Source organism: Malurus melanocephalus, unplaced genomic scaffold (assembly GCF_030028575.1).
Source record: "Malurus melanocephalus ecotype Western Australia unplaced genomic scaffold, MMel_1.1 scaffold_212, whole genome shotgun sequence".
Classification (NCBI taxonomy): domain Eukaryota; kingdom Metazoa; phylum Chordata; class Aves; order Passeriformes; family Maluridae; genus Malurus; species Malurus melanocephalus.
In genome coordinates, this window is record NW_026623444.1 from 163215 (window position 1) to 183006 (window position 19792).

Below are 19792 nucleotides of genomic sequence, written 5' to 3' on the forward strand. Positions count from 1 at the left end.
TCAGGCCCTGCAAGGCCACACTGAGCTCAGCCCAAAGCTTCTCCTGTCCAGGCTGAACAATCCCAGCTCTCCCAGCCTTTCCTCCCAGCACAGCTGCTCCATCCCTCTGACCATCCTGCTGCCTCCTCTGGGCYCTCTCCAGCAGCTYCAYRTCCTTCCTGTGCTGGGCCCCAGGGCTGGAGCAGCTCTGCAGGTGGRGTCTCACCTGAGCAATGGGRCACAGGGGCACAATCCTCTCCCTAAATCTCCTGCARCCTTCAAATGGCCCCAAAGCTGCCTCTTTCCATAACACTGCTGGATGAACTTTCTAGTTAATGTCTTTTTTCCTTTAGCAGTTCTGTATGCAATAGAGTATTTTTTTCACTGCAAGTTCTGGGAAATATTCTCACCTCAGTATTTTGCTATACATGGGATTCAAAACATKACTTATTTCATCGAGTTTTAAAGACAAGGTGCTCTTGGACCGTCTGAAACTTTCTGGTTACTCAACATGCTACTAGTTCAGTATCCTTTATTCTYGCAGTCCACAATATCTGGGAATATTGGCTTTCTACAAACATAACATTTACCCTTGGCTTTTTTTTTTTCTGATTTTTTCCCCATTCTATTTGTAAATTTGTTATTTTGAGGGGAGAGGTAGTAGAGAGCTTCTCTGCTCAGCACCACTGAGATCTTTGGGTTTAACTGCAAGAAATTAAGTGCAGCAGAACAATCTTGGAAAAGGTCCTTGAGCAGAGCCAGACAATCCTGTTACCTTCCAAAGCACCTCTCCTCTCTGCAAAAATAAACAGTAAAGAAGGATAAATTTAGAAAATAGCGGCATGTTCTAACAACAAGAAGGGATGGGAGGGAGGAGAAAGAGAGTTGTGTTTAAAACAGAAGGCAGCTGTCTTGTGAAATGTTTCTAGGATAGTTAAATTTATCCCCCAGTTTTCCTTGTGGTGCTGGGRCTCATTAAAAACGAGAGTTATGTTGTCCACATTTGTTATCTAACATTTGCCTCCATATGTTATTCAATAATGTATTTGTACCGAATGCATTATTGAAGATGTTTAATACTRGAAGAATACCAGAGCAACACAGACTGTGCATGATTAATGCTCCAGAAGCAAACCTCAGGAAGATTGGTCAGTAGCTAGAGAGCTACGTTGGGCTTGATAAAAGATGTCACTGGGAGAAACAATGAAATTCCCATTAATTTCCTMGGGCTAGAGACCAGGTGAGGAATTGCAGGGAGATCTTGCTACTACATTTAAAAATCCAAAGTTTATGTTACTTGGATTCATTTGAGAGTGAATTTTTCCTTGTCTTTTCCTCACCAATGATATTTTGTAAAAGCACAGAAGTAATTAGGACTGCACTTGTTTCAGATGAGGAAAAGCTTCCCAAARCTGCTGAGTATTTGCCCTGCTCTGATCCCACCGGGGGCAGTTTGAGAACAGGCTGCAGCCAGTGGAAGTGGAATCCTGCCAGYGATGGGAAGTTTAAAAAAGCCTGCYTTGAATAAATATTGAGATGTTGAGAGTGATCTTTCAGCCACGTGAAAAGCTAGTGCGCTGTTTGCTGTGATTTCTAATGGATTTGGAAAGCAAATGTTCAGATTTTTTAGAGCTTAACAGGTATTTTCTTTAAGAGAACCAGAAGAAACACCAGCATCACATTTTGCTTAGAAGAACACAGACTGCAGGGGCCACGAGAAGTTCTCAGGTAGCATCAGATCAGATAATGAATTCCCAGAACTGCCAGCAGCGTGTTGCATGTGAAGCTTTTGTTTCGTTCTGCTTCTCGTGCTTTCCTTTGTATTTAGATTTTGAGTGGGCTGCTGATGATAGATTTCATTTTGCTGTAATGCTCCGGGGTGAGGGGTTGGCAGGTAACCTCCTGAGACCCCTCGTGGGACTGCTTTTCTAGGATTTCTTTTAGTTCTGTAACTGTTTTTGCTCTCCCCTAGGTGCGACCTCAAAGACGTACTGATTACCCGATCAGCCCAAAGAAAATTAGGAATGTGACACTCGTGTAGGATGTGCTTCTCCAAGAYATTTCTCCATCAGTTGCATTTTTACAGGTTTGGATGCCTTCCTGCARCAGAGAAAAGTTAAAACCAGTTCTCTCAGTTTAAGTTCTTTTCCTTGTTCTTTTCTCATGAAATGAAATAAAATTGCAACCTGTATGATGCAGCATGTGATAGCAAAATAATGGATGCAAATGGCATAAATGGACAGCTTTAACTTCCAAGACAATGAGTTTGATGGGACTTCGGAAGAAGAATTCCTGTTTTGGGTCCCAAGGAAATCAGCAAAACTCCTGTCAGGCAGGAATGTTATGTTACAGCAAGATCAAGGACTCAAAATGCAAGATATTTATTATTTCAGAAAAAAAAGATTAATAATAATAATAATGTTTAATACAATAGCTACACTTTAAAAGGTATTTTATGTACAGCTGATCATCTTGAGCTTTCAGATCAACAACATTTTTCCATCCCCATTCTGTAACAGAATCAAGGGAAGTTTTCAGGAGGGTTGCTTCAAAATTTCTAGCAAAACTATCTTTGGATCAGAACTGAATTTTCTCCATTTCAATACATTATTTTATAAGAGGTATTTGCCTAAAATCCGATGYTCTAAAAACCCATCACCCAAGTGCCAAAAAATTCTTAAAAAAAAACCCCCTGAAATTCAAAAATCTTRCGTGGAAAAATGTAAATTTTAAACTCTTTGAAGGGTTGTTGCTTGAATGTTTTATCTCTGTTCTACTTGTGGGCCGAGTTGTGTCACAGCAATGGTGGAATTCATTTGGAACAGTGTTTTTTCCTCAGGGATAATGTTGATAATGACCATGGGATATGCACTTTAACAAGGCATCCAAACTTCTCAACAGAGCAGATCCAGCACATGAACCCTATTTAAAATTGATGAAATATTTTGTCTGAAATTTTATATTTCATAATAAAAAGTTCAAGCTTACTATTTTACTTTTTTTTTCTTTTACGAAAAGGCAAACTTCTTCCAGAAAAACAAGTTATTTTCAAAGTGCTCTTCTTTCTTCCCACTCAAAGAACTCTGAATTATTCAGTGTGTCTCATGTTAATCTTCAGTACGAACCAACGCAGGTGCTCTTGAAGAAGCCACTGCTTAGAATCACTTCCAATGATACTTTGTGCAATGAAATGGAGGAATTTGAAACCCGAACTCAGGAAAGAGAAGTTGTTTAGCACTTTTAGCATTTGGTATTTCCTTAACTCRTGGCAGATTTTGCACTTCTGGTGGCATTTTCAGCCAGTCTGTCAGAACAAGTGCGGGTCTGCCATGTGCTGGTTGTACACAAAGCYGTTTCAAATTCTGACCATCTACAGCCTTCCTAACTTGTTTGCCTAAGGAGGAGCTTTGAAATACAGAGAAAAATATAAACAATTTACATTGTGGTGTATCTTCAAATTGTCYTTGAAAATACCCTTATTTTCTTTGAATTAAACATGCACAGAGAGAAACATCAAMCTTATTCTGATACAAATATTCCTGTTGCTGACATCTCCTTGTTACCACTGAATGCAACCTAAACACAAACAAAAATCCACTTTATCCGAGGAATGTGCATCACATGGAAGAGATGCTTAGGGTAACACCAGCCTGCACTTGGTGGGGTAAAGCCCACAGAGCCTTGGCTTTCTGTGCATGTGCATTGTTAACAAGKCCTCCTGGTTGTCAGAAAAGTGAAAAAATTCTAGAAACTGTATGGAGACAGTGGTTTCCCAGTAGAAAATGGTGACTCATTGGGTTGTGTTTTGCAAAAGGATCAAGCTGAACCTCTTTGTTTATCTCCAAGTCCTTGTTTTCAAGCTTAGCTTTGATATTATTCGGTGTCATAGTAAAGCAGCCAACCTAGAACTGAAGAAAAGCTTTTCTCCACTCAATCTGTATCTTTTCACATTAATCAAACACATTTCTCTGTTGGTGCCATGGGTCAGAGGACACAAACTTGAGACTGTGTCAGCAACAAGGTGATTTCTTGGCTGGGGAGTCCCCACTGAGATTCCCACCTTGTGCTACCTGGTGCTTGAGGCCCATCACAGGACACCAGCAGTGCTCCCAAAATTGGTCTGCAGGCTGTGTTTGGAGAAAAGCGCTTTCTGGCACTCCTGATGAATGAACAATCAGAGAAGAGAAGGTTGGAGACCTCATAGCAGGGCCTTCCATGTCTGAAGAGGGGCTACGAGGAATCTGGGAATGGATGCTTCATCTGAAACTGTAATGAGAGGACAAAGGSAATGGCTTCAAACTGASAGAAACTATAAAGGGTTAGATGGGGTACTGGGAAGAAAATCTTCTCTGGGAAGGTGGTGAGGCACTTGGACCAGGTTTGCCCAGAGCTGTGGCTGCCCCTGGATCCCTGGCAGTGTCCAAGGCCAGGCTGGATGGAGTTTGGAGCAGCCTGGGACAGTGGAAGGTGTCRCTGCCATGGCAGGGGGTGGAACTGGATGACCTTTAAGATCCCTTCAAATCCAAATTGTTTTAGGATTCTAAGTGAGACTTCAGAACTGGGAACCACGAGGGAGCCCCTTCCCTGCTGACAGCTCTAAGCTGTGTTGGTCAGACATCAGGGACACCCCAGACAGGTCACCTGCCAGCTCTGCATCCTGCCTTGCACCTGGACACTGCTCCAAGGTGTTCAGGGACCACCTGCCAGCAGGAAAACACCCATGGACACCCCACAGCAGCAGGAGGAATGAACACCCCCTGCTCACACCTCTCAAACAAACCACCTCTACCAGCTCAAACAAACAAAGCCTTTTTGCACAAGCAGGTACCACAGCCATGGAAACACGCACCTTTCCCAGAGTCTGGAGCTCCTTTCCTTTCCTGCCAGCTACGAGAATTCATCCCACACAGCTATGGAATTCATCCTAACAGCRTTGGCAAGAGGTAAAAAAATTCTCGTCATATCCTTGGAATTTATGGTTGGGGGCATTTATTTCCTTCCAGATTTGTTTTCTCCAGGCATGTTGTACAGCCTGTATATCATCTCCAGTACTAGCTGTTACTTATGTTTGCAAATAGAGCTCCACAAATAACAATACATAAAATACAGAGACAATTTTCAGCTCACGGGGAATATAAAATATGCAGGCACTTTCAGAAGGCACGGTAGACTAAAAATATTGAATTTCAGGCACTTTATGGAGACACCAATCTTTTGTACACATGCATATTGATTTATAATTATGACTTGAGGGACATTTTAGTAATCTAGAAGTATCCAGCTTTTTACTGCTCACAGACTGTGCACAGTTTGATAATATAAAACCCTTCCATGYTTCCTTACAAAATGTTCTAATTTGAATTCCGTGCTTGTATATGCAGGGAAAAAATGCATTGAAGATAAACAGTATTTCATGCCACACTAAGGTTTCCTAAACTTGTCTCACCAGTTTTAAATTTCGTAGAGAATTCAGGCTTCCTTTAATACAAAGCCACTTAAAAATAACTCTGGCTTCGTCTGGAGGTTTCTTGTTTCAACAAAATGCACCTCAGGTTTGTGTGGGCTGAGTGGAATCAACAGATGAACTCTCACTGAAGARCACTCACAATATTGAGTGAACATTTGGTTTCTTACTGATCTGATTGAACAGAGCTTCTGTTTTCAGTATTTATTTGGTTGAATGTATGATATGTGGTGCTGCTAACGTAAAATGCAGCATTTTTGAGTGTTTGGGCCTCCCAGTGACATAGATGGGAATAGCTCTTTGGTTACAGGACTCWCCATCCCTTTCCTCAAAAAGATCCTGCAGGAAAAACACGGCTTCCTATCAAATTCCCCAGCACAAGCTCATGGAAAATTGGAGTATGGATTCCCTGAGTTTCAGAGGTAACACATCTTATTAACTCTCACTTTGCACCCAAATAGATCTTCCCCATCTGAAGCAAGGAAATGATGTCCACCCCCAGCTCTCCCTCTCTGAATTTCTCTAAATCCCACACCCACATTCCCAACAACACCATGAAATGAATCCAGTGGCCCCATGGGGACTGTGTCAGTAAAATTAAGCAGTCAGGACAGACCAAAGTGGGCTCACATTTTCAAGCTATAATAAAACCCAACAAACCTCAKCTGCCAAGGGGAGAACACTGCTCCCACAACACCTTTGGCATCTCAGTACTTTTCTTCCCAACAGCCTCCAAAACCCCTCCTAAAGATGAGGCTGAGCATTGAAATTCACGAAGCCACTTGATATGGAGGAGCRTGCTCTCGGCAGATGTGACTTTTATGATTACTCTCCTCCCACTCAGCACGATTGACTCTTGTTCCCCAGGCTATAAACTACCTGCCTCTTCCTCCCCCCAGGTGACAAGCAGCTTCATTTAACTTTRACTTTCTCTGTCTCTCATTTTCCGCCCTCTTTCCCATCCTTTCTTCTCCGCAGCTCCCAAATACATTTCCTTTAAACAAAGGCCTAATTGATACATACCTAATTAACATTTAAGCATTTGTTCTCAGCTTGTATTTAGCTCAGAAAATTGCTGCTTCTATTTCAGATCTGAATAAGGGCTTGCAGACCTGAAAGTTTGCCTGATATTTCCAGCAATACCAGTTGATCTAATACAACATTCACTGGTAGTGGCTCTGTGTTCCCATCATCCCGTATAGCAGGACTTTGGGAGGATGCTGTGCACACCTCAGCTGACCTTCCTGAACTGCTGGTGGGGAAAAAAAAAAAAGAGAAATAAATGGAAGCCAAATCAGGTCTGCATTAATATGGCTGCACCAAACCTCTTCAGCCAGCAGGAAAGGTCTCCACGTTGTTGTGAAGGTGGGGTTTGACAGGAATGTTCTACATTGCTGCAGTTTGTAGTTCCGTGTAAGACTCCTGCCCATCTGCCCTGAGGAATTAATTTTTCTCTTGCCCATTCCTCACCTGCTCTCTCTGCTTCAGGAGGTGTAGGTTGGTATCAACTCCTTCCCATTATCCTAGAAATGGTGGATTATTTATGCTAGATTAGCACAGATTGTTATTTAAATGATGCAGTTTTGCAAGATCAGAGGAATATTGCAATAGGTTACTCCTTTCCAGCTCGGAGAATCAATGCTTGGGAGCTCCCAGAATCATTTGGCATTGGCTCTGATAGCAGAGCTCATGTCACACAGATGTTATTTATATTGTTTATTTTCTCCTGTGCTATGATCATTCCCTCAAATGAGGCTTACACCGAGTGCTTTTTTTTAAAAAAAAAAAAAAATCATGTTCCAGCAAAACACTCCATTTGGTTTTATTTTGGGGGAAGAATGCCAAAATCAAGGGAAAACAATACTGAGAGGTTTTTATTAGAGAAGTCAACCAGATCCATCTCAGCCCTGCCTCCCACTCAGCTTCCCATCCAAAGGGCCAGGGATTGCTCTGACCTTGGATCAGCTCATCTGTGCTATTGATTCCCTTTATCCAGTGACCTTCCCATCACACACCCATGCTGTGGGCTCAGATCTTACTTGGGCTGTATTTTCCTGCCCTCTGGCTCTCTCCCCTGCAAACAGAACCCATTTCACAYCWCCTGGGGAAGGATGAAGGAGACTCRTGSCTCAGCCATGCTGCCCCACAGCTGACTCTTCCAGGGAGGGTGCCAGGGTKCATTTTCCTTTCCCAGCAGAGCAGGGATTCACATGGAGCTACAATCTGCCAGATGTTGGGACTATTCCGTGCCACAGGGTTTCATTTGGGTGTCATCCTACTGACAGACACCCCCTTGGAGAACACTGCACCCTTTAAGTTTGCCTCAGCAYTTCTCTTGCAGAAACCTGATCTTCCTGATTGTCAATGCAAACAAAATGGTTTTGGGGAAGCAATTCCTGCTTCTAAATTAGCACTATGTTGTGATATTTTTCAGTATAAAGCAGTTGGGCACATTCAAACCACTCAAAACACTGGAATTAATTGTCCACAGAAACTGTGGCTGCCCCTGGATCCCTGGCAGTGCCCAAGGCCAGGCTGGACACGGGGGCTGGGAGCAGCCTGGGACAGTGGAAGATGTCCCTGCCCATGGCTGGAGTGGCACTGGATGACCTTCAAGGTCCCTTCCAACCCAAACCACTTTGTGATCCTATAATTCTAAACCAGAGACTGTTCTGTTAAAATGCCAGCAAATTTAGCTACAATTTTTGTGGGGTTCTAAACATGGAAATTTGCAAGTTTGTTCCTTGATCCTCTAAAAACATCCTCACGAAGATCACGGGCAGCCAAGCCCTCTGAGGCTGCCTGAGTTCAGAAAACACTTTAAATTTGATCATTGCTTCATCATCTCCATTTGCAAAATGAAAACTAAAAGGGAGCAAAGAGGGAAGCAGTGTCTGTGCCGAGCCATCAAAATTCCTTGGAGAGGCATCTGAACTGGCAGAGGAACAGTTGCTTTCCCCTTCTCCTTTTATCCATTGCCAGAGAAGGGGACAAACACAGAGTGACTAGGATGGGAGTGCTGCTCACCAGGAGTGCTCACGCTGTGCTGGGTGGAAGGGAGCAAAGGACTTGGGAGAACAACTCAAACTGCTACACGGTTTGAAAGAAAATTGAACATTTCCCYCTAAAATTATATAGGATGTTTACATCATGGATTCTGTCATACTGCTTGCTGCTAATACTAMTTATTGATTGTTTACCCTTCCCTGGGAGGGTGGGCAGGTCCTGGCACAGGGTGCCCAGAGAAGCTGTGGCTGYCCCTGGATCCCTGGCAGTGTCCAAGGCCAGGCTGRATGGATGGGGCTGGGAGCAGCCTGGGATACTGGAAGGTGTCCTTGCCATGGCAGGTGGGTGGAAAGATGTGATCTTTAWGGAGCCTTCCAAACTGTTCTATGATTCCATGATTACCTTTCCCTTGAGATCCTGACAAGAATGGTGACATTCTATATTCTGTTGTGCAATCAAATTTGAAGACATTTTATAACTTTGTATTAAATGACAAGTAAAAATTCTGTTCCCTTTGCTCATGCAAAACCTTTGCTGATCTCAGTGGGGTTGAGTCTATTTTAAAATTAAAATACCTCTCTTATGCAATAGGACCATCCAGAGTTACAAATAAACGCATTCTTTCCAAGGCTTTCATATTTTCCTTTTTTTTTCATAACATTTAAAGGTTAGCTGAGTGTACTAAATGTGTTTACAAGACACAGAGGATGGAACACTGAGAGGTGCAAGGGCTGKAAAGTACAAGGTAAAGGAGGAGGTGGCTGTGGCACACACACACATTTCCACTGCTCCGAGCTGATACCTGAGAGCAGAGGTCTTGGGGGACCTAAYGAAATTACTTAACTGCTGTATGTGCAGTTTTGGGACTGTTCAGAAGCCGCTTCTCAGGGCCCTGGGAATGCCAGCRGCCTCTGCAGCCACCTTTCCCTGTAATCCTGCTCTGCAGGGAATTCCACCCCACACTCCAAGGGTTTGCTGCCGGGGTTTGAGGTGATGCTGCGTGACCGTCTCTCGCTGCTGTGAGAACAGCTGAACTGGGAGAGGAGCAGTGAGAATCCTCAGCCAGGGCTCTGCTCAKTCCCTGGCACAGAGCTTGGATTGCCTGCCCACTACCCAGCCCTGGCACCTTCTGAGCTGGCTGGACCTTGAACCTGCCTGTCCCTCTGGACCTGTGCGGCCACCTGGGCTTTTGGTGCCCACCTAGTGGTGCCTGGACACRGTGTGCTGCTGCCAGAGCCTTTGTGAGCTGTAGAGAAGCTCTATTTCCTGGCACAGGGCTGTAGGGTTTCTTCAGTTTGTAAGAAAAATTATTTTGGAGACAGATTTAAAAGTTGTTTTTACAGACAACACAAACCTAGTGGTTAATGCAACTTCTGTAGCTTCCTGGTTGCACATTATGACGAGAAACCCCCATCCATTCCAGGATAGTTACTTCCAGATTTAAGTGTGATCCCTCCACCAAGCAGTGAGGCACAACATTTCTACAACACCCTGACAGGAGGCTCTAGCATGGTGGGAGTTACTCCCTTCTCCCAGGCAACTGGACAGCACWAAATGACCTCGAGTTGTACCAGAGGAGGTTCAGGCTGGACCTCAGGAAGAATTTCTCCATGGAAAGGTGGTCAAGCATTGGAGTGGGCTACCCAGGGAAGGGAAATCACCATCCCTGGAGGTGTTCTAGAAATGACTGGATGTGGCACTAGCTGCTGTGGTCTGGCTGAGATGATGAYGTTCAGGCAAAAGCWGGACTCAGTGATCTGAGARGCCTTTTCCAATCTAAATGATGCTCTGTGTGATTCTGTGTGTAGCCCTTGATATCCCTGCCACAGGAACTCCCTGTAACAACCACAGCATCACCCCCAAGGCACAGGTGGGAGCGTCTTTTACCCAGAGGGACAGGCTGGGCTTTTTTTTTTTTTTTTTTTTTTTTTTTTTGGGGGGGGATTTTTTTTTTTTTTTTTTTTTTTTTTTTTTTTTTTTTTTTTTGTGGGGGTAAAGCTCCCTTTGCCACATAACAGTGGACCAAGTGGATGTACAGGGAGGAGGGTAATGAGCCATTTGTCTTCATCACTGTGTGTTCACTGAGCCACCTGTGTGTATCAATGCAGAGGCCATTCAGCCCKGTCACCCCGCAGTGCTGCCCCAAAACAGCTGCCCAAAGAAAATTGCTTCAGTGTTCAGAAACCTTTTCACTGCACCTCCTTTCCTGCTGCGACAAAGCCACTGCTGAACTCTGCAGTACTATTGCCAATAATGTTTTATTTCCCTACAGAAAAGTTTTCTTTCTCACCCTTCTTTGCAGATGCTTCTTTTCTCCCCCTCTGCCCTCAATTTGTTGTCAACTCTGTAAAAGAGCTTTACTTGTTTAATCAGGAACCCAAATGCCTCAGAGCAGGTGCCTTGACTCCTCAGCGGGCTGTCAAGCTCTGTGAGCGGCCACATGGCACTGCAGAAGAAATAAGGAAGGAAATCTATATCCTTTTCCCTCACYGGCCAGGCTGCTGACAAATTCTGCCCTGCATTGCAGATGCGATTCAATTATTTCAATGAACCCAATCAGAAATAATTAATGAAGACTTTTTAATGCACATTGGGAAGATCATCCACCAAAACAGGGAGCTTTTCTYTCTCTTTCTATACTGCTACACTCAGCAGCTTATAGCTAATAAGTGACAAAGCCTTGGTTTCCTTGATTCCAACAGCTAATCCCTTTTGGTAGGGCAGAGGTGGATACAATTAATGTCAGAGGATTAGGACGGTTCTTTGAAATGGAAACTGTAAGAAGAGCCACMAGCTGTGGTTACCCACATTACAATGCTTCAATCACTCCTTGGCTGGTGTTTGTTAATTTTGCCACCGAGCAAGATTTGCAAAGCACCACCTGTGTCCTCTGTGCTCTCTGGAGCTGCTTAATGAGGGAAGTTCACCGTGGGCAAGTGAGTGACAGGGCGCAGCACCTCTCACTGTGTTCTGTGTTCACCTTCCAGGGACACACTGCATCCAGCCACGTTCGTGGGGCAGCGACCAAGGCAATTCAAAACATCATCTAAACAGCCTTTTATYGCAACTATTTCCATGAAAGTGCCCGGCTGTAGCTGCTTGTCCTGCCACAGGTGCAGAGTGCCAAGTGTTCAGCTCACAATGCCTAAGTTGATGCCATGCTGGAGACTCCACAGGTAAGAGTTCACTGAATTCAGTTTTCTCCATTTGCCGTGTTTTCTGCTTCTCAGCCACAGTTGTCAGATGAACAGAATTGCTAGCACAGGGTTGAAGCTTTTTTCTCCTGYCAGGGAAAAAGAAGATTTTATGAAGGCTGAAATATCTAAGTAAAAGGTCAATTGGCATAATCAGCATTTTAAGTAATAAATCTATTATCATTCTTTCAATTCCATTAGCCAATTAATGCTTCCATCCCTGGGGTTAGAAGTGGCATTTGTGTGCAGGACATGGTGATTCTCAGTAGGATCATAGAATCATAGAGTGATTYGGGTTGGAAGGCACCTTAAAGATGATCCAGTGCCAACTCCTTCCATGAGCAGGGACACCTTCTTCAATCCCAGGCTGCTCCAAACCCCAATGTCCAGCCTGGCCTTGGACACTGCCAGGGATCCAGGGGCAGCCACAGCTTCTCTGGGCACCCTGTGCCAGGGCCTGCCCATCCTCACAGTAAAGATCTTCTTCCTAATATCCCATCTAAACCTGCTCTCTGYCATTTTGAAGTCATTCCCCCTTTCCCTGTCACTCCAGGGCCTTGTAAATAATCTCTCTCCATCTTTCTTGTAAGCTCCCTTCAGGTACTGGAACAGTGCAATTTTAATTTACTTTATGGCCAAGATAAATTATAACACAAAACCTCAAAAGGACACAGTGGTTACTTTATTCTCCAGGCATCAGTCATGTCCTCCTTTAAATTAGAAATGTGTGTWATGGAACAGGGGAAAAAAGCATCTAATATGGAAATGGACTTTTGTTGGGATTTTAATGTACTTGCACATTTCTTTGCTTGACATTAATAGAAAGTTGCAASAAACATATTCTGTCAATACTCTTCATCACAGTCCAGAATTTTGCAGCAGTGAGGGAGGAAGGAGAACATGGACAGGGAGGGAAGGACACATTTCAACATCAGCAAGAAGATGGCTCTCATGTCAGCTCTGTTGTTGTAACCCAAACCTCACTCATTTGAGACTGTTTCCTTGAAAGACACTGCATAGAAGAACATTGAGACCAGACACCGGCCAGTTCTGCCAGCAGCTCTCCTGACAGTCAAATCACCCCATTTTATATGAACCATGAGCCTTTTCCCACTGAGTACCACATACTGCACCTGTTAGTATAGTATTTGTCACTGCTTTTTCATCCTGGATTTAAATGTGGTCTAAGMAGAGAAGTAGCAAACTGTTCATAGATGCAGCACTGAGAGTGTAATTAACCATCCTGACTAATGAGATATTAGTGAGGATGTGTTCACAGTGGGCCTTCACCTGCTCCAGTCTTTGCCCTGATCAATGCTCATCCCACTGAGCTCTCCAGAGCAAACAACAACAGAAAATCCCGTTAAGGAGTAAAACACCAGATATCACTGAAGATCCTGAGGCACCGTACAGGTTGAGCAGGACTGGTAGAGTTCTCCTCCTTCACCAGGGTAAGACAGGTCCAACGTTAGGAGCCCTTGCCCTCAGGCTCTGGATTCAAAGGTTTTCTGCCTTCCAAAAATTTGGGTGTACTTCAAAGTAACTCCATAGGCTGGTTTTCCAGCCAAGGAACAACTCCTGACCACATGGCAGCTGGAAAGTGYGTGTGTTAGGGCTGCTGAAACCCCTGCAAACAACCCCTGCAAACACAGAAATTGTGCTAGAGATTGGAACTGGACTGAGTTCACACCAAAGCTCTCTTTACTCACCTGAAATTCGTACAAAAATATAGTCACATACCTAATTTTACCTGGCAGCCTGACAATGTGTCATAAAACTAATACACACACACAAACAAAAAAATTCTAGGCTTTGGGTCAGAGTCTCTTGTACTCCGTGTCCATAAATTTATGTTAAAAGTTAAACTGTGTTTCCTGTCYTGTATTAATTATTTTGTTGTTGTTCCACTGAGCTCGGGAACCTGATGACCTCCAGAAATCCTTTTTTGACTTAAATTGTTCTTTGATTCTATGAATTGTTTGAATTCCATTGAAACATGAAACAAGGTAGATAAATGCTCAGCAAAATGACAATGCACTCTGTAAAATAAACCAGTTATTTTTTGGCACTTCCTGGGTAAGAGCAATGTTATTTAACACCCTTCCCTTCTCAATATCAGGTGAACTCATCTGTTTACAGTTGCATAACATCATTAAAGTTTCAGCTTCTGAAACTTTAAATACAAAGAGATGATAAACTAAATATTTAAGAGAATCTAGGATTAGATTMCTCTGACCTTCACAAACTCCTTTGAGTAATTGATATAAATGAACCTACTTATTATTCACACAAATAAAATGCATGGAAAAAATGTAAATCCGGGACTACTCCTACTTTTTACAGCTGAGATCAGAGCTAATTTGTTCATTAAGCCCATAGCCAGTGCTCCATCGTGCTGCCAAGGCCACTGTGGGCCCTGAACTCCTTCTAATTGACTCAAAATTATTTTCTTTCTCATCATTTGAGGGAGCACAGACTGAACTTTTGTTCTGGCTAAATCCTGGTATACCAGGGTATATGTTGGACCCCTCTGTGCTTTGGGACACTTGAGCTGCGCAGGGACAAACCAACTACCCAAGAATGCATTAAACCTAGCTGTGCTCTTTCCCCAGTCCCAGGTAAAATGATGCAGCTATTTTTTTAATTTCTGTGCAGCAGCAAGTGTTAAACAAGCTCCACATGACCTCACTTGCATTTTAAAGGGCTAACATAAGTAGAAAAAAGCTGTAGAAGCAGCACAGTGCCAGATGTGCAGCCTGTGAGGTTGGAGTTGGGGGATCCCACAGCTTGGCYTTATTCTCACCCTCCTCCAGTGCCATTCGTAAAAGAATTTAATCTTTTCAGAGAAAGGTTTCTGTGTCAGTCCTCAGGGGTGTATACACAATGACCACAAAATAGCTTTGGGTTCTTTTCTTTCCCTCAGCTGAGTAGAAAGTTAAAGGAGAGGGAGGGGGAGGGAGAGGGAGATGCTCTGGCAGGGCACAAATAAAGATGGTCAGTTATGTCCTGAAATTACCTCAGGGGAAACTTCTTGTCCTTTCATGGTCTGCAGAGAGATCCCTGAGAGCCCAGACCTTCCAGGCTCACCTTCTGATGGCGCTTTGGAAACACCACCATGGAAAACTCTGAATAAAATGGCACCACAGTGAGCCAGGACAGAGAACCACTTCTCTTTTGTGCTCGTGAATCTATTTTAGAGTTATGCTGACCTTTGCAAGAACCTTCKCTTAATAATACCTCAGATAAAGAGACTGGCTCAGAGAGATCACTTTCTAGCAAGGATAGAAGGTGGGCAAGGGCCTCAGAAAAGTCATCAACCATTAAACTGAAATGTCACCATGGGCCCATAGGAAATAGCCAAATGAGGTGTTATTATTGGTAACACAGACATTGTAGAAGAAAGATGAAGGAAAGGGAACTAAGCATTTATTTCTGTTAAAAGTGAGGGGTCATCCTTTTCCATCAGTCAGCAGGGAATTGCTTTTATTTCCACCTCCATTTTATCATTTTTAACATAAAAAATTACAAAGACTATCATTAAAGATTCAGCCAAATTAGCTGCACCTATTCATCATCTTAGGTCTTTAGATGCTGAACAGGATAAATTTTTTTTCTAGCATACTTTATGTCTCCTTTCCTTTCCATGCCTCACACTCCTCTCAGCAACCTAACCATTTCTGAAAGAAGAGATTTAACTCAGTGGGACAGAACAGGCTGTGCTAAAGTGCCTGGTTTTGGGTCTCTGACWATGCCCATTGCTAAATGGGTGTTTCTGTAAGGCAGCCCAATCTGTCTCAGTCAGTTGTTGCACTTCACAGYTCAGAAATGAAAAAGTGCTGATCTTACCTTTCCCTTGACTAGCTCAATTTCTGAATGTTGAGTAAATATCTTTACCTTGCTAAGTGGAAGAGATTCCACTTTGTGAATAAACWGAATGTAGGAAATAAGCCTAGATAGGGCCTCTTGAAGTACCAAGCCCATTTCATGCTTCCTACTTCYAGCCAATATTGTATGTAACATTAATTCTAGCTGGCTCCATTTAAAACCCAGGTATGCAGGGAAAAAAGGCTCCAGCACCTGAGGCTGAGAACTCCAAAACTTCACTCATCATAATGAAGATGATATTTTAAAGAAGGTATTTAGCAATAGAGGGGGCWACTCCTTTTCACTGTGCCTCTCATGTGTGAGTCCTTACATTGATAAGGGGTCTCCCTCTCCAGCAAACTGCTCTGTCGTGATCCATGCCCTATCTCAGCCCATCCTGCACAGCAGAGGCAGTTCTGTACCCTCTGAGGAAGTGAGGAARCCCCGTGTGTATTTGCATGAGGGAAGAGCAGAGATTTAAATGAGTTCATGCTTGTTTCCTCTTTTGGCAGCCACTAACTGTACATCACYTGACCTTGTGACTTCAGCTCTCTTTTACTGGAATACGTTCTGTGTGATTACTACCAGCACAGCAATAAAAAGGTTTCTGGGGTAAGTGGAAAAAAGAGTTTGAATGTCTTGTCTTTCTTTTTTATTTTTTTTTCTGTAAAATGTCTGGCAAAATTTGGGACTGCTMTGACACAAAGGTCAGAGATTGTTTTGGGGGCTCTGCTCTGTGCAGAAGATGAAAAGCAAACAGGAGAGAAGCTCCTATGAACCTCAGCTTTTTGCTGTTACAGAGACCAAGAAAAATTATAATCCAGCAGCTCCCCCAGTCCCAGCAGTACTGCTGGGTGGAAGGGGTCTCATTTTTGGCCAAACCAGCTTTCTTCAGCTGAGGTAGGGGAAAAGGCTGTGATCCCTGAGGTCCTCCCAGAGGCTGATACTGGCGGGTATGTTACCTCAGCCCTTTTGAAGCTGGCACCCTTCTAAATCCATTATCTGAACAAAGATTTAGGGAGTACCAAAAGGGAAGAGGCTCCCTGAGAATTTGCCCTTCACCTTAATTTCTCCAAACTCACTGAAGTAAAGCAAGGGAACGAATATACTTTAAACTTCCTTATCTCTCCAWATCAGAAGTTATAATTGTGGATCTTCCAAATCACTTTAATTCCCTTGCCTGTACAGAGATTGAAAATTGTTAACTGGTAATTATTATGTCTTTTTACCTTCTAATTAAGAGGGAACTGCCATGGGCAAGTGCCAGGTAACATCTGAATGCTCCACATCTTCACATCCTCACTCYCTGCAGAGCTGAGCCAGTCAAGGAGTCAGACCCCAGAACATTCTTCAGCTTTGAAAAGTTTAGAGAYTTTGGCTTAAACTGAGAATGGCTTCCTCTACACCCAAGTTAAGAACACGTCTGTGAATTAAATCCATCAAAACTCTTTGGCCAGACAGAAGAATTGACACATATATTTGGGTGATTGGTTTTCGGGCTGTATTTTTTAGGGTAGAAGATGACTCACACCGTACAGTAAGTCATGTCTTGTAACTCTCCTGGGAAAAGACTCAATTTTTCAAATTATATTTGATATCTTTGTGACACCGACAGTGATAAGATTTTGTTGGAACCATTGACTCATTCCTCTTGCATGGGAACAAAGATTGGRTTGCAACAAAGGCCCTCAGGCCCAGATCTTTAAAGGTATTTTGTTGATTAACTACCTACAGCCATTAGCTTCTTAATTAAAAGGTAAGAAAGCATAGTAATGGGAGTTCAGCTGTGGAAACTGTCTTTTTAGATTTTTTTCGTGGACAAATTAGCTGATCTGTCTGACACGACCAGTCATCCATCATCTAGCATCTAAARCTATGTTTGTTAAATCTATTACTATCAAGGAGCAAACCAAAACCTAAAACCACAGCATATTCTCTATGATTAAGGTTGTGTTCCAGAACCTCTCCTATTTKCTAGGATTCAAAGGCACACATCTTTCTGAAACAAAAGTTTTTCATTTAAAATCAACATCCTTGATTTCAAATGCAACATTTTTATAGAAAGTTTGTGTGAAATCATTCCTTCTCTTAAAAATTCATAGAGTGTAAAACCAGCAAGACGCAGAGGTTTCACTTCGTTGTACCAATTTCAAGCACTGGGAAACTTCAGTGTTTTGCAATCACGGTCAAAATTCAAATATATTCTACCAAACAGAGCAGTTCTGCTCTGATGAAATGTGGAACACCGTTCAAGGCACAGCTGCATTTGCATTTTGATCTTTTTGGATTTGATCTGATTTGAATCAAATTTTGACTGAGAAATACAGCAGCCTAAGGATACTTCTTTCCCTGCACTCTGTGTTCTGAAAGGAGTTTGGAGCCAGGTGGGGGTTGGGCCCTGCTCCCTGGTGACAAGTGACAAGATGAGAGGAAATGGCCTCTAGCTGTGTCAGGGGAGATTCAGGTTGGACATCAGCAGAAATTTCTGCRTGGAAAGGGTTGTCAAGCATTGAAACGGGCTGCCCAGGCAGGTTTGAAGTCCTCATCCCTGGAGGTGTCCCAGGAAGGGCTGGAGGTGGCACTGAGTGCTCTGGGCTGGGGACAAGGTGGGCATCGGGCACAGCTGGGACTTGATGATCTTGAAGGTCTTTTCCAACCTAAAGGATTSTGTAATTSTCTCTCTTCTGGAGCAATTCTGCAGCTCACTTTACTTCTGATCAAACCACTTCACTTTGCAAACACCTTCACTGGTGGGATCTAAAGCCAAGCAAGTCTGTGCAATTTTGTGTCAGTGTCAGGGTCAAAGACTGAGCAYGCAATCAGCTCTCTCCTTACACAAACACAACACCAGAGGGGCCCCTCTGTTGTGAGAAAAGGCTGAGAAAGTTGGGGCTGTTCAGCCTAGAGAAGAGAAAAGACTTTAGAGTCCCTTCCAGCACCTAAAGGGGCTTCAAGAGAGCCGGAGAGGGATTTTTCACATAAAGTGACAGGACAAGGGGACATGGCCTTAACCTGGAGGAGGGCAGATTTAGATTACATATTTTGAAGAAATTCTTYTCTGTCAGAAGAGACAGAGGTTGCCTAAGGGGTTGTGAACTCCCCACCCCTGGAACTGAAAGCTTTATGGGGCTCTGAATAACCTGGTCWAGTGGAAGATTCCCTGCCCATGGCAGGGGTTTGGAACTAGAGGATATTTAAGGTCCCTTCCAACCCAAATAATTCTATTTCTCTAACACACCGTTMTCCAATTATGGATTGCTCAGTCTGGCAGAGAAGAGCCATCTTCAGTCGCCTTGCACAGGTGAAGCTCCTTGGAAGCCTGAGAGCCTTTCTGTTCCAAGATCCAGCTTAGATTCTCTTCTCTCTGCTGAATCGTTCAGGTAAGTGGGAGTAAAAGGCAGTAAAATTGCAGTCATATGCCAGCAGACAAGATTGAACACACACTGAGTGCAGACTTGATGAATAAGAAGGTGGTATTTTAATAGTCAATTTTCAGCATATAATGGCTCTTGAAAATAGATTGCTTAGAATATTTTCTCTACTTAGAAGTGCGACTACTTAGCTGTGCACTTAAGTAAAAGCAGAACTTTGGGACACCTTTGAAGGATTGCCATGGATTAGCAAGGCTGGCAGAGAAAGGGGTACCTCAAAACCAAAATGTGACATCAGACAGCATAAATGGCAGAGACTTCCCAGATACAGCTCAGTGTGCCCTCCAGGGTGCTTCTCTTTGAAACTGTGAACTCCTCCAAACAGGCCAGAAAATAAGAATTTTGTATGTTCTCCTGCAGCATTTAGTGCAAAGAGCCTTCTCTGCTGACCTGTTTCTYGGGGCACACACAGCCTGAATTATCGCCAGGAGATTTTCTGTTTGGATTTGACACATTTATTTTGATGGTGAAGAGCGAGACCAATGTGACTCCTCTCAGAGTCAAAGGGACCTGAAAAGATTTCCTCTCAGCGGTCTGTGTCTCTTGCCATGTGATTGGGAGCCCTTTGATCAGGAATACTYTGTTAATAATTGATGTTAGCATTGTGCCTTGTATCCATAAGCTGACAGACCCATGGCACTCCTGTCAGAACAGGAATACTAATGCAATACACCCACAATTGCTTTTCACTGGAAAATGGTGTCACATGAAACACAGCTTCTTCAGGGGTCTAACTTAATCGTGAAGCTGCTCATGCAATGAACTCTTACCATGTTTGTTGCTGCTCATAACCAAAACTGGGACAATTTATGTCAATTTWAAAAAAATCCCAGATGCTGACAGAGGTCCTGGGA

General features: G+C 43.4%; 1 protein-coding gene across 1 annotated transcript in view; it reads left to right on the forward strand.

Moving 5' to 3' along the window:
* Positions 1–2116, forward strand: part of IGSF5 (immunoglobulin superfamily member 5) — a 24670-nt gene extending 22554 nt beyond the window's left edge. Inside the window, exon 8 of the mRNA XM_057373985.1 lies at positions 1952–2116. Within this exon, the coding sequence (XP_057229968.1) occupies positions 1952–2020 (69 nt within the window). The 3' untranslated portion in view covers positions 2021–2116. The remainder of the gene's footprint in view (positions 1–1951) is intronic.
* Positions 2117–19792: the final 17676 nt, after the last annotated feature.